General features: G+C 43.0%; 2 protein-coding genes and 1 pseudogene across 5 annotated transcripts in view; 2 read left to right on the top strand and 1 right to left on the bottom strand.

Annotated features, from left to right (window-relative positions):
- Positions 1 to 14,148, bottom strand: part of LOC113247438 (KRAB domain-containing protein 5-like) — a 342,457-nt gene that overhangs the window by 235,037 nt on the left and 93,272 nt on the right. The window lies entirely within an intron of this gene.
- LOC113247391 (zinc finger protein 91-like) overlaps positions 1 to 14,148 on the top strand; it is an 87,265-nt pseudogene that overhangs the window by 36,502 nt on the left and 36,615 nt on the right.
- LOC125283340 (KRAB domain-containing protein 5-like) lies at positions 1,292 to 13,980 on the top strand. 2 transcript variants are annotated; one of them, XM_048224219.2, is made up of 4 exons: positions 1,292 to 1,732; positions 4,528 to 4,654; positions 5,149 to 5,244; positions 5,914 to 6,904. In XM_048224219.2, the coding sequence occupies exons 1-4, from the start codon at positions 1,718 to 1,720 to the stop codon at positions 5,928 to 5,930; spliced, it is 255 nt and encodes an 84-aa protein (XP_048080176.1). In that variant the 5' UTR covers positions 1,292 to 1,717; the 3' UTR covers positions 5,931 to 6,904. The 2 variants fall into 2 exon arrangements, with proteins under 2 accessions (XP_048080176.1, XP_048080177.1); XM_048224220.2 differs by having other exon boundaries at positions 1,299 to 1,732; positions 5,149 to 13,980.

Raw genomic sequence — 14,148 nt, 5'->3', positions numbered from 1 at the left:
TGAGCACTAGCTCCTCTGGGTCCCCCAGGGTGAAATAAATCCGAGCTCTCCTACTTCTCCAAGGCTCACTTGGTTACTAGCTGGTCTGATTATTTTCTGCACACATCACTATCGAAAACTGTGTGGCAGTTACTTACAAAAATAAACATTTACCTACCAAAGGGCAGGATTTTGTCACCCTAAAATGTCTCTTTGGCCTAAGCATTATCTTAGGCTGTTTGTTTTAGAAACGGTTACAGGAAAAGCTGTAAAATCCTGTGTTTACTTTTGAAAGCGACATTTGCATTTACAAGAGGAAACTCCCTTTGTAAGGTTTCTCCCTTTCTCTAGCGAAACACAGAGAATGTGTCAATCTCCGAAACTGATCAATGGAGAAGTCATGGATCTACACCTGTCACCACCACAGCCTTGGTCCCCGCGCTCTGCCTGGTCAGCTCCCCAAATGCTTCCCAATAGGATCGCGTGTGGAGTTTCAAAAAGGATCCTATCTGGCGGCTCCCCCTCAGGTTCTGTCCGTTGGTTTGGGCGAAAACAGCAGTGTTGTGTTAATGAAGGGCTCCAGGTGATTCTCAGTGAGGCCAGGGGTAAGCACGAGGGCTTCCCGTTATTTTGTGAGAGCTGAGAGCAGACTTCAGCTCAAGAAGAGGTGACAGGGTGTCTGCTACGTGAGTCTGGGAGGGTCAGGTCCTTGCTGTAGCTGACTTTGGGGGTGGCTGTGGGAGGGGCGGCCCTTCCCCCCAGAAAGCAGATAAGGAAAAGATTGGTCTCCCACGTAGGAGCTCAGAGTTCCTGAGTAGCTCCTGACACAAAGGACTAGGAAGTTGAGCCTTTTCTGCATTTCTTTTTTTTTTTTTTTAAAGATTTTATTTATTTGACAGAGATAGAGACAGCCAGCGAGAGAGGGAACACAAGCAGGGGGAGTGGGAGAGGAAGAAACAGGCTCACAGCGGAGGAGCCTGATGTGGGGCCCGATCCCATAACGCCAGGATCACACCCTGAGCCGAAGGCAGACGCTTAACCGCTGTGCCACCCAGGCGCCCCCTTTTCTGCATTTCTAAATCCTGGCTGCGCGTTAGCAGTTTCTTGCCGCAGGGACTTGAAGAAGGGTGAGGCACAGACAGGTTAACTGTGAAAGAAACGAGGGAGCAGGGCACGTCCGCAAGGAATGCAATCCCCCCCGCCCCCAGCAGCTACAGCCTCGCATATTTATTGGCGGTAAACAATCGAAGACAGTCCCGGGTCATCAAAGGGAGTCTCCAGGTCTGTAGCACGTCGTAGTGAATAGTAGTACCTCGTGGGGAGGGTCACGGGAGTAGATGATGTAACGTTCAGCAAGTGAAGCCTATTCTTAAACATGTTTGTACGGACCCACCGGCTCGTCGAAGCAATCAGGTTTCGGTTGGGGCAAGTTCCGCCCTGAGCCGACCAGAAGTTCCTGGTCGCTCCTTATCTGAGGGGGTTTCGGGAAGGGCAGCGTTCCACCCGGAGCAGTCCGGGCGTTCCCAACTGCTCCTGCTCTGACGTCAGCGCTAAAGCCAGCGGGGTCACAAACATGTTTTCCTATTATATCCTTCGCATAAGCGCTCAGCCGGGGCCGCCCCAGTTTCTGGTGCAGACTCTGTTGGGGGCTTCGAGGGGCTCTTTCCCCTGATCCTGCTGTGATTTCTCTGCAGAGATCTGCTGAGAGAGGAATCGAGAGGTCTCCGTGAAAGAGGAAATGGCCGGTTCTCAGGTAAGCCTGGTGTCCCAGGAGAGGCTGTGTCATCTTTTTCTCCTTAGACTCCTGCCTTTAGAAATTGCGAATGTTGATTCCTCTAGTTCTGGTGTTTCTCCCTTATGTTTTCACCTATTTTTAAGATCATTTCAGAAATGATACTCAAGGTCGGGTCTTTAGAACACTTCTCTGTATCCCAGAGCCTTCTCTCCTGTGTCTCCAACCTGGCATCCAATAGGCATCAACAGTTGTCACTTTGGATTAAAGTCCTGCAACTCTTGAAAATATTCCCTTGGTGGCAGATCCAGAGGGGAAGGTGTTGAGTCCAAGATTCCTATTGCTGACGAGGTCTGGTCCTGGGATATCACGGAGGGAAAACATTTCTCATTTAGGTTCCCTCTGAATGCTTGACCAGCTCTGCGTAGCCCAGGAGTGAGAAAATGCAGAAGTAAACACGATGGCTATAAGGTCCGGAATAACTTGGAAAGTTCACATTCTAAAAAAGGGGGTGGTGGGTGAGTCTTGGTGTTTAGAATGCATAAGAGGTATTCTATGTAAAATACACTTAAAGGGCGCCTGGGTGTCTCAGTCGGCTAAGCTTGGACTGTTGATTTCAGCTCAGGTTGTGGGATCCAGCCCCACATCAGACTCCCCGATGGGCGGGGAGCCTGCTTCTCCCTCTCACTCTGCCTCCTTGTGCTCTCTCACTCTTTCAAATAAATACAGTCTTATTTAAAAATTTTATTTATTTGTTAGAAAAAGAGTGAGAGAGCATACAAGCAGGGTGAGCAGCAGGCAGAGGGAGAAGCAGGCTCCCCGCTGAGCAAGGAACCCAATCCTGGAGGCAATTCCAGAACCTCAGAATCATGACCTGAGCTGAAGGCAGATGCCCAACTGACTGAGCCACCCAGGCATCCCAATAAAAAAATGATTAAAAGAATAAAATATAAATAAATCTTTAAAAATTAAAATAAAAAATGAACTATACTAGCTATTACAGCACATGGAAACTGTGATGTCTCCGTCAGTCAGATGGGGTCCCAAATATGGGTCAAGGGTTGCAGAGAAGCCAGTCAAGTGGGCACTGAAAGGAATTCACCTGAGGCCAAACAAAGGCTATAGAAGTTGATTGAATCCACTGCGAGAGAGCAGCAGGCAGGACAGCAGAGGAGAGGCTGTCTGCAAGGAGCAGTGGGTGGGGGTTTTTCTTAAAAGGGGGAAGGTGAGGTGTTATGGGGACTTCGGGTCTTTTCCTGTTTCTGGTCTCTGTACCTGGTTGTCGGTAGCCCATTGGTTAGTTAGGGCCTATGGTCATGTTGAGATGGGTCCCCTGTTGGGCCTGTCTGCACTCAGCCTGGGGGTCCTGGGGGGCCCTTTCTCAGTTCCTTTGCTCAAGGCTTCTTACCTAAAAGCAGCCTCTGCAGAAACTGTAGGTGATTGAACTGTGTGTATATATGCCCTGTGTTTTCAAAATTAGATTTGTATTCTGAATTCCTGTTTTCAGACCACAAGGAAACACCAGTGATGCTGTGTCCTTTGGTGTGCCTTAGGCACTAATGCCAATTTGTTTCTGTTCAGCGGATGATAACTTCTTTCATTGGCTTGCTGCTCTCTGCCAGGTTCCTCCCCTGTAACGTTCATATTGTCCCTCTTATCCCTTGTAAGGAACATAATACACTGAGCAATATGCAGAAACTATCACATTTCAGATGTAAACTTCAATCTTCTGAGTTTCTCTTGCTAGTAGTTTTTTTTTTTTTTCTCTTTTTTTTTAACATTTTCTTATTTGAGACAGACATGGAGCACATGCGTGAGGAAAGAGGGAAGAGGGAGAAGCAGATTCTCCACTGAGTGGGGAGCCCAACTCGCGGCTCAATCCCAGGAGACTGAGATCCTGACCTGAGCTGAAGGCAAACCTTTAGCCAACGGAGCCATCCAGGTGCCCCTTGGTTGTAGTTTCTGAGGAGAACAAAGTCAAAAGAAGTGTGGATAAAATTAGATTTCCTTCAACTTCAGATCCCTTTGATAAATGCCTGAGATAGGCAGAGTATGACATTCCTCAGGGAATTCACAACCTCCTCAATGTTAATGTTTTTTGGAAGCAAAGAGCAGCCTTAGCTTGACAATAGCCAGACCTTCAGGATCCTGAAAATCCTCTCTAACATATGAAAATCCCTTTGGAAACTTCCTCTATCTAACACCCAAATGTATGTTGGCCATCATCCTACAAGTATATGGCTCACTGATAAATATCTGAAGGGTCTCATGACAGAGGTATTACCAGACCTTAAGTGACCTCATCATCACACCAGCTAGGCCCTCAGGGTCCTGGAAACACGCTTCCAAATTCCTTAGAGATTTGTGTTATCCCTCACCTCCTCCCCACTTGAAAGGTTATAATCCGTCACTGCTCACAACTTCAGTGTAGCTCTTTGCACCCTCCGGTCCCCTCCCCGGGCTTTAAGACCAAATTTTTTGCACCACAGATACCTCAGCAATTCATTCCTCATCATTCAATCCAGAACCCCAACATTTCACATCAAAAACATTTCAAGAATTCTTTCTTGACCAGTGGCTCCTCTCCCACATCCCGACAAGGAGGGCTCTCCGCTCTGTGTAGTTCATATAGTTGACTTCTGGGAGAGAAAGTTCTCAGTCAGCCCTCTGTCGCATAGGTTTTTCTTCTACTCCACACTCATGTCACGGAGAAGGAAAGGTCGGGTTTGGTTCCAGTAATGACACTCCCTCTTTCATCTTAGGAACTGTTGTGAACTCTGTCAATGGCCACTTGGTGACAGTGGTATGTCTTGCAGGGACTGCTGACATTTGGGGACGTGGCCATAGAATTCTCCCAGGAGGAGTGGGGATGCCTGAGCCACACGCAGCGGGAACTGTACAGGGACGTGATGCTGGAGAACTACGGACACCTCCTGTTCTTGGGTGAGGATGACTCCTTCCAGATGTCCCAAGCCACACTCGGGGTTTTCTTCCTTCCTGTGAAGACTGTCTCTTGGAAGATTCCTCTTTGAATGCCTGGAATTCAGATCCAGGTAGAAAGGGAAACAAGTAGGGTTCTGTAGATGTACAGAAAAATCTTCATGATGTGTTCTTTTCAGCCTTAGCTTCCCCTTCCTGAAGGGAACAGCATCACTTCTGTAGCTGAGTGGCAGTTCTAAACATTGAGTGCCGTAGCACGAGACTGCCCACATCTTAAACTGAAATTTCCACTTCTTATTACGTCTGCTACTTGGAAGTGGAGGTCAGGACGTGAGCATCAGAAATGCCTCCTGTGTGTTCTACCGGGAAAGTTCGGCAGCAGCCTTTGAGAAACCATTTTCTAGATGCTGCAGTGTCCTCTCTTCTCTACTGAACACAATCCTGACGGAACGTTAGAATCTGTAGCAATACTTGTTTTCCCTTTGCCTCGTAAACAGGCTTCATTCTCTCAAAGCCAGACCTGATCATGTTTTTGGAGCAAGAGAAGCAGCTCTGGGATGTGAAGAGAAAGGAGACCCGAGCCTTCCATCCGGGTAGGTGGGACTGAATGAGGCAGATGGAGGAGGGGAGGTCCAAGTCTGAAGGAGGAAGATAGACCTTAAGCAGTGGTTCAAGTAGCTGTCCTTGAATGAAAATCAGTTGGAGACGCCCAGTTTTATTTCTCTCTCTCACAGAGAGACATTTGCTATCCAACATTATCAAGCTTGTACATTCTCTAGGGATTCTCCTTCAGCTCCAGTGATGGTCCATCACATGCACAGGGAGGGCCAGGAGACTCTCCTTGGAGTGGGAGGTCCTCCTTAATCTGATTGCTTCTCCATTGCTGTGAGGGCCCTGGGGAAATCTCCCTATTTCTGTGCTAAGCCCTGTGTAAATTCTGTTTTTCATCACGGGAGAAGTAGGTCAAGATAGTTGTATGCTCATTGGGGTTTGGTGCAGAAATTCCTACAACACTAGAGACAGATTTCTAATGTTTTCAGTGTATGCTTTCCCATGTTATGGAGGCTTTAATCTTAACCTTATAAAATTGAGACTCAGTAACTTCATCAAATAACAAAGCAGTCCCTAAAATGAGGAACTGTACAATTGTATTTCTCTTCAAAAATTCATTTTTTTTTCCGGATTAACTAATACAGAAGTTTCCACTCTATGAGCTCCATTTCTCAGTGGTGAAATAATGTAATGTCTCTGTTTGTTTCTAGAGTTCCTACATAAATAATGCTGTTGGGGAACTAGCACGTTTAGAGACTCAGAACTCGTAGCCTTTAATAAAGTCTCAGTCATTACCTTATTTTTTAATAATTGCATCATTTTATAATTCTGTCTTCTAGGAAGTTCTTGTGACGTTGCCATGTGTATTTTCTAATTAGTTATAGATGAGATTTAGCTCTGCACTTTTTAGGTCAAAAGTTCTGATATGACATGGGCATGTGCTTTCTAAGAAGTGAGTTAGATAATTAGTAAAATTCCCATATATATCTTTTAATGATTTTTTTTTATTTGAGCGAGACAGAGAATGAGCAGGGGAAGGGCAGAAGGAGAGGGAGAAGCAGACACCCTGCTGAGCGGGGATCCCAATGTGGGGCTGGATCCCAGCAGCCTGAGATCATGACCTGAGCCGAAGGCAGACACTTAGGTGATTAAGCCACCTAGGACCCCACATCCCTGTATTTGAAAAATCCTTTTGTTCAGTAATGTAATTTTACTTCTTGGGAAATTCATCATTAGGTTTTTCTTCTACTTTCCTCAGAATGTATCAGAATTTAATCCCAAATGTTAATTCATGTACAGCGTCAGCATATCTTACAGTTTTCATGGTTTTTGTTTATTTAGAAATGAAGATGTTTCCTCTGCTTTAAAGAATGGATTATGGCTTTAGATTCTGTGTAGGAGGAGGAATATATTAATAATGTAATACGTTTCTTTCAAGCTTTTTAAGTGTTCATAAAATTTTCATTTACAGCTTTTTATGATCAATTTTATTGACTGTTCTTTACAATTTTATGGTCAATGAAGACATGCCAATCTAATGCTTGTTTTTCATGGGTACATGGACACAGTTTAAAATTATAGTTATATGGAAGTTTTTCTTCTATGTACTACATCAGTCTTTTTCTTGGGTTAAATTTTGTCTTTCTCTGGGTCTTTGCACAACATTAGTTCGTTGTGGATTCGGTTTTACCTGCGTATTTTTTACAGGACGAGAATTTTCAACTCAGTACATTTCAAGACCATGTGAGTATAACTCAAGAAAGAATGAGCTTTTGCTTTTTGTCAATAAAATTATGTGTGTGTTTGTCTTGTATTTGTATTATCACACATACACACTCTGAGTCCTGCTGGTTATTTTTCTCCTTGGTTAGTGGTGACTGTTGTACTATACCTAGGTGAGTTGTCATAAACATAGAATTAATTTCATCATGTATTTGTTGGTGGGTCTTTATTCTCTTTGCATGAGAGAAAGACTTTCTTGAATTCAAAATAATTTTGAAACATTTTATACCTCTGTATCATGTTTTCATATTACATTTTATCTTCAGTTGTTGTGTTACACCCATGATATGCCTTGGTACCTTTCTCATTAACTTTTGTGTCTTCTGTATTTTCACTGTGGTTACCTTACAGATTCCTTAGAACAACTTAGAGGTAAAACAAACAGTTAAAATTCATATTGTCCATCACACACAAAACTCTTCTTCCTGTCTCCACCCCTGCACCCACTTTGTTTCCGAGATCACAAATTCTGTCTTTTATGTTGTGTACCTTATTACCTACATTGATGATTTTTATACTTTCTGTAAAACAAAATTCTGTAGCAGAAGTAAACGAGACTGGTATCTAATCCCAGCACTACAGGTTTGTATAATTGTCTAAATATTTATGTTTAGCAGAGAGCTTTATGCTCTCGTGTGGTTTCAGTTACTGTTTAGACTCCTTTTATTTCATCTAGAAAGTGTTCCTTTAATGTGTCTTCTTCATTTGTACTCGCCTGGGGGTGCTATGTTCTCCTAACTGAATTCTGGTTCCATCTAAAAGGTAATTTGGTCCATTTTTTGTCTGCATGGGGGTGCAGTGTCCTAGTGGTTCTTATTTCTCCATTTGGTTGCTGTCCTAGGATGGGTATTAATTTGGTATGTGTGTGAGTATAGTAAGTGGGATGTCTTATTTTACGTCTTTTAGTTGTGTCTTTCGATAACACCCTAGGCATGTTGGCAAAGAAGATTCTTTGCATAGAGTGATATGGGAAGATGTGGAAGGAGTGGCCCTGAGTATTTATACTTAACGAATGACCGGGAAGGTGTAGGGGGCTAGTGAGGGGCAGGAAGGATGTTATGATGGATACTGGGACAGTTATAATGAAATCCTACTGCCAGAAGAGATGAAGGATATAAATCGTTTGGGGGAAAACCCCCTCTAAGTCATTTATATTTGCAGAATGCTGTCTTTGAATGCAAGGACCCAAATCCACTTTTTGAAACATAAATCTTGGGGTGCTTGGATTGCTCAGTCATTAAGCGTCTGCCTTAAGCTCAGGTCATGATCCCAGGGTCCTATCGAGCCCCGCTTCAGGCTTCCTGCTCCCTAAGCCTGCTTCTCCCTCTGTCTGCCATTCCCCCTGCTTCTGTTCTCTCTTTCTCTCTGTGTCAAATTAATAAATAAAAATAAAATCTTTTTTAAAAAACCAATAAATTTTTCTGAAAGGACATCTAGAAATCTTGGGGAGTCGCCTATTCTGTAGTGAAAGTAATCCTTCAAAGCATTTCAAATCTATGATTGGATTAATTATTCACAGAAATATTTCCGAAAGTTCGATATTTGAAAATGAAGATAAAAATTCTAAATGTGAAAGATTTGGGAAGTTCTGTTCAGAAGGTTCATTATTTTCCCACCAACGTATAATCATCATCCTTCTTGTTCTAAAGCCTCTAATTTTGATACACACAGGAGGGTCTTTATTGAAACGTCACTATCCAGTAGTTATCACATAATACTTCCTGTGGAGCAAGGTTTTACGTGTTCTGTACTCTAGTGAGGACTCTGTCTTCCTTAATTGCAGAGGTCTCTCTAATGGAGAGAGAACTACCAATGCAGTTATTCTGTGAAAAATGTTAACCAAGGGTAAAATTCCAGTAGACATCAGAGAACTGTATCCGGAGAACCGGGGTAAAGGTAGTCAGTGTGGGGGTCTTAGGAAGCTCAGCTCTCACTGAACATCATTGTGTCCTCCCTGGAGAGAAGACTAGAATGTGTGGGTAACTGTGGCAAAGCTTTTAACTTGTGTTCGAAACGCAGTCACCAGCAGAGATTTTATAATAGGAAGAAATGTATATAAACTGTGCCCAGCCCTTAAGTACCACTCGGAACTTAGCAAGCTACGGTAAGACCTGTTGGGAGAAGTCTGGCAGATGTAACATAAAATGAGACCAAGCCTGTAAGCAGAACAGTCAACTCTGTGAACGGCAGAGGGTGCGTAGTGGAGAGAAACCCTTAACTGTAAAGAGCGAGGCAAGGCATTTAATTCCTAATCAAAACTAGTCCTCATGAGATGATACATCCGGTTGAGATGCCTTGCAATTGTCAAGAACGTTGGCACAGTCTTTTCCTGGAACTGTACCCTTACTGAACCTCACAGAGAGCATACTGGGTAGAAACCCTAGAAACGGAAAATGGATGCAAGACCTTTGTTTTTAATACGCACTTCAGAAAAAAGTCTTTATAAAAGGCTGAAACAGAAAGGACGTAAACAATGGGTAAACTGTGTAATGGAAAGCAAATCTAAATAACATCAGAGAATTCACAACAGAAAATAAAGCTACTTTTCAGATATGATCTTTTTTTAAGATTTTATTTATTTGAGGGACATCGGAGTGGCTCAGTCTGTTAAGCATCTGCCTTTGGCTCAGGTCATGATCCCAGGGTCCTGGGATCGAGCCCCACATCGGGCTCCTTGCTCGGTGGGGTGCCTGCTGCTCCCCCTGCCTCCTTTTCCTTTGCTTGTACTCTCTCTCCCCCCTGACAAATAAATAAAATCTTAAAATAAAAGATTTTATTTATTTGAGAGAGAGCATGAGCAGGGGAGGGGCAGGGGGAGAGGGAGAAACAGACAACACCCCCCTCCCCCCAGCCCAGAGCCTGATGTGTCGCTGGGCTGGATCCCAGGACCCTAAGATCATGACCTGAGCCGGCACTTAACCGACTGAGCCACCCAGGCGCCCCTCAGACAGGATCTTCCTCAGAGTATTTCTTATAGAGAGAAAACAACTAGATGCATTTGCATTTTAGCTGTGGATAATGTAGGCATGAGAGTTGCCAACCCCTCCACAGTTGAAAATCTCTGCGTATCTTTGGAGTCCCCCAAACTGAAAGCCATACCTACATTAGCATGGAAGGAGCCTGTTGCTGACCACAAGCCTTACCTACAACATTAACAGTCAGTCATCCCATTCGTATGTGGTCTGTGGTATATACCGTATCTTTGTAATGAAGTAATTTGAGGAAATATTCAGGTGTCATAATGAAGAGAAAACACATGTACAGTAGTGCCCTGTATTTATGAAAACAAACTCAGCTGTGTGTAAGTGGACCCTGACTGACCAAAAGCATGTTATTCCGTGGTTAACTCTATTTATTAATGTACCTGAAAGGATCCAGGGGGAGATGGGTATCTAGCGAGGGATAATTATTTTCAGTGTGTTTCTTTTTTTCTTTTTTTTTTTTCTTTTTTTTTTAAAGATTTTATTTATTTATTTGACAGAGAGAGAGACAGCCAGCGAGAGAGGGAACACAAGCAGGGGGAGTGGGAGAGGAAGAAGCAGGCTCATAGCGGAGGAGCCTGATGTGGGACTCGATCCCGGAACGCCGGGATCACGCCCTGAGCCGAAGGCAGGCGCTTAACCGCTGTGCCACCCACGCGCCCTCTTTTTTTCTTTTGACTGTATTTGGGATTTTGTACATGCAAATGGATGTCAAAAGAAAGCCAGAGTAGCAAAACTCGTATCAGACAAACTAGCTTTTTTCTTTTGGTGTTGTGTTTATCCCGTGTTGGTATCAGGGTAACGCTGACCTCCTAGAATGGTTTTGAGTGTATTCCTTCCTCTCTTTCAGTATTTGTAAGATTTTTTTTTATTGCTGAGATTTTGATAAAGATTGTCATGAATGATTTTTTTAAATGTTAGTTTTTTTTTCTTGTATTGAACCATGGCTCACCATCTAATGGCCAGGGGTTCTACTAAGCAACTAATTAAACAAAGTCACTAGTTTGGAGACATGGTTTAGGGAGAAAGGGAGCATAAGGAGTATCGGGAGTACCGTGCTCTGGAGGGCAGGAGCCCTGGTTGCGGAGTGGGTGGCATGACAGAGGAGCACTCAGGGGAATGCATAAGCAGAAGGTTTCCCCAAAGCCATTGGCTTGGAAAAGGAGAGGGGCTGAATTTCTCGAGTTCTCGTAACTAGCACGTCTTAAAGCCTGGAGTTGTAGTGGTCAGCAGGTTTGGATGAGCCAGAGCCAAGAGGGCAGTGTGTGCTCCTGGAGAGAAGACAGGCAAACAGCCTGGGGGCAGACACCATGGAAACAGCCATCTGAAGAACACCTGGGCCACACAGTGGGGTTTCACTAGTCTAGGAGCCCTTTTCTGAGAGGAGACATTCAGTGACATGTGTCTCCAAGAACACAGGAGTTGGATGGTACCCTTTCCCTCTCCTCCTTGGCATAAACACAGAGCCCCACTCAGTGAGGACACGGGCTGTCTGCCTTTCTTACACCAAGCCCCACCCCCCAACCGTGATCTGTTAGGACTGCCCTTCTCCGTGAGGTTTGCCTCATGCAAGTCTTAATAACTTGTCTATTTTTAGGAATTACCTGGGTTTCTCATCTAAGTTACCTGATTTGTTAGTATATAATGGTTTATGTAGTTAAAGCATTGCCACTTTTACTTATTTTGTTTTTTAAAATGAGCATTACTTTCAATGTTCTGTTAGTGTTAATCTGGTATCTATTTTATTTATTTCAGAATTTTTTTTTTAAGATTTTATTTATTTATTTGACAGTGAGAGACAGAGAGGGAACACAAGCAGGGGGAGTTGGAGAGGGAGAAGCAGGCTCCCCGCCGAGCAGGGAGCCTGATATGGGGCTCTATCCCAAGACGCTGGGATCATGACCTGAGCCGAAGGCAGACGCTTAATGACTGAGCCACCCAGGAACACTATTTCAGAATTTTCTGTGTTATTTCGTTCCTCTACCAAATTTCATCTAAGGGTCTTCCTTTTCTAGTTCTTCTGGTGGAAGCTGTTTATTCCAAAAAAAATTTTTTTTTTTGTTAAAGATTTTATTTATTTATTTGACACAGAGAGAGAGACAGCCAGCGGGAGAGGGAACACAAGCAGGGGGAGTGGGAGAGGAAGAAGCAGGCTCCCATTGGAGAAGCCTGATGTGGGGCTCGATCCCAGAACGCTGGGATTATGCCCTGAGCCGAAGGCAGACGCTTAACGACTGAGCCACCCAGGCGCCCCCCAAAATTTTTCTTAACTCTGTATTGTATAATATTTAAAAAAATTGAAAATGGAAAGTCCAGTAGGGAAAAACTGGCAGAAATAAATAATACAAACAATAACCAAAAAACCAGTGAAAAAATTAAAATAAAATGTCTTACGGAATTCTATAACCATGTCATTTGTGAAGAGAGATAATTTTACTGTTTCTTTTTCAATTTGGATTCCTTCTGTGTATTTTTAGTTGCATAATTGTTCTCATTAGAATGTCCAGTACTATATTCAAAGGCAGTGGTGCGGTCACTTCTTTACCTTGTTTCTGTTCATAGAGGAGAAGTTTGCAGTCTTTTACTATTGAATATGTTGGATTTCAGCTTTTCATACATGCATGGCCTTCAGTAGGTTGAGGGGTTTCCTTCTCTCTCTACTCTGTTTTTCACATGACATGTCCAATATGCCCATATTGGTATTCTGTCTCACTTAATATGATCCTGTCATTTTTGATCCTCATTCTGTTAATGTGGGCTCTTCCCTTTATGGTTTTGCATATGTGGGAACACCCATAATTCCAGGGTGATTTCCCCCTTGATTACCTTGCAAAATGGGGAAATGTGCTTGATGCATTTTGTTCTATTTTATTGTGGACTTTGAGTGAATATTCCCCACAGGTTGTAGTCTGTAACCTTCTTTACTTGTCGTGTCTTCCTCTGGCTCGGATAACCTGGTAATGCTGGTACCCCAGAGACAGTGTCTTGCTAATTTCTGTCATCTTCACTCCTTGGATATGTTTGAGGAGATTTGAAGTACTTTCTCCTTAAGTGTCCATTTGAATATTCATTGAATTCATCTGGCACACATCTTTCTTTGTTAAGATTTTTGTTTGTTTGTTTTTAAAGATTTTATTTATTTCTTTGACAGAGAGAGAGAGAGAGAGAGGGAGAGACAGCCAGAGAGAGAGGGAACACAAGCAGTGGGAGTGGGAGTGGGAGTGGAAGAGGCAGGATCCCAGCAGAGCAGGGAACCTGATGCAGGGCTTGATCCCAAGACCCTGGGATCAGGCCCTGAGCCAAAGGCAGATGCCTAATGACCGAGGCACCCAGGCAGCTCTGTTTTTCTTTTTTTTTTAATGCCTCCTTCATTTCTGTTTTGTGGTTGTAAATGAGTTGTGATTTTTTTTTATATTTCTGACTGGTGGAGTCTAAATTGTTACACTTTTTTTGAAATTTATACTCATCTTTTGGTATCAATTTGTGGGCACTGATTATCCATCATTGCCTCTTATAATTACTTCTATTTCTATGGTCAGTTATACTGTGTCTGCTTTTGCTTCTTCACCTCTTATTTTAGTTGGTCTTTTCTCTTTTATTCTTAATTAATTTAGTTAGTGGGCTGCCAATGTTGTTGATCTTTTCTGACAAACAACTATTCCTATTGTCGATATGTTCCTATTTTTACTATATCCTATTTTGATCATTTCACCTTTCTGTTTAAATATCCATCGTTCTACTTATTTTGGGCTCATGTGACACTTTTCCTGATTATTAGAGATACAGGAAAGTGATTTGTGCTGCACCATGACAATACCAAAGAATTATTTATTAGGATATGTGGTCAGTACGTTGTATGCAATGTTATGTGTCCATGGAGATGTCATGTCCTAATGATTCCTTCTCAGGCATCTTTCTGACATTGTCTGAATGACTTGAAGCATCTATATTAGAAGTCATCAATATGTTCATCTGAAAGTAATAACTGTAATCATTTTACTTTTATTTGATACCTTTCAGCTATATCTTCACATGACACCCAGAGTTTCCTGCTAATGCCAAGCATAGAAGGTTCTTCCCAAAAAGTATCAATGCATAGATACAAAAATAGTGCTGTTGAGATTTTACACTTAAGTACAGACTGGGACAATGATGGGGAGAGTGAACGACATCATAGATTTC

The sequence above is a fragment of the Ursus arctos genome, unplaced genomic scaffold, assembly GCF_023065955.2.
Source record: "Ursus arctos isolate Adak ecotype North America unplaced genomic scaffold, UrsArc2.0 scaffold_19, whole genome shotgun sequence".
Taxonomy (NCBI): Eukaryota; Metazoa; Chordata; class Mammalia; order Carnivora; family Ursidae; genus Ursus; species Ursus arctos.
Note: the sequence above shows the minus strand (reverse complement) of the source record. Positions and strands in the feature narration are given on the sequence as shown.

What these genes read in the sequence shown, in the direction of transcription:
- LOC125283340 (XM_048224219.2), top strand. An exon ending in CGGACACCTCCTGTTCTTGG is followed by an intron (nt 4,655 to 5,148) that starts GTGAGGATGACT and finishes CCTCGTAAACAG; the next exon opens with GCTTCATTCTCTCAAAGCCA.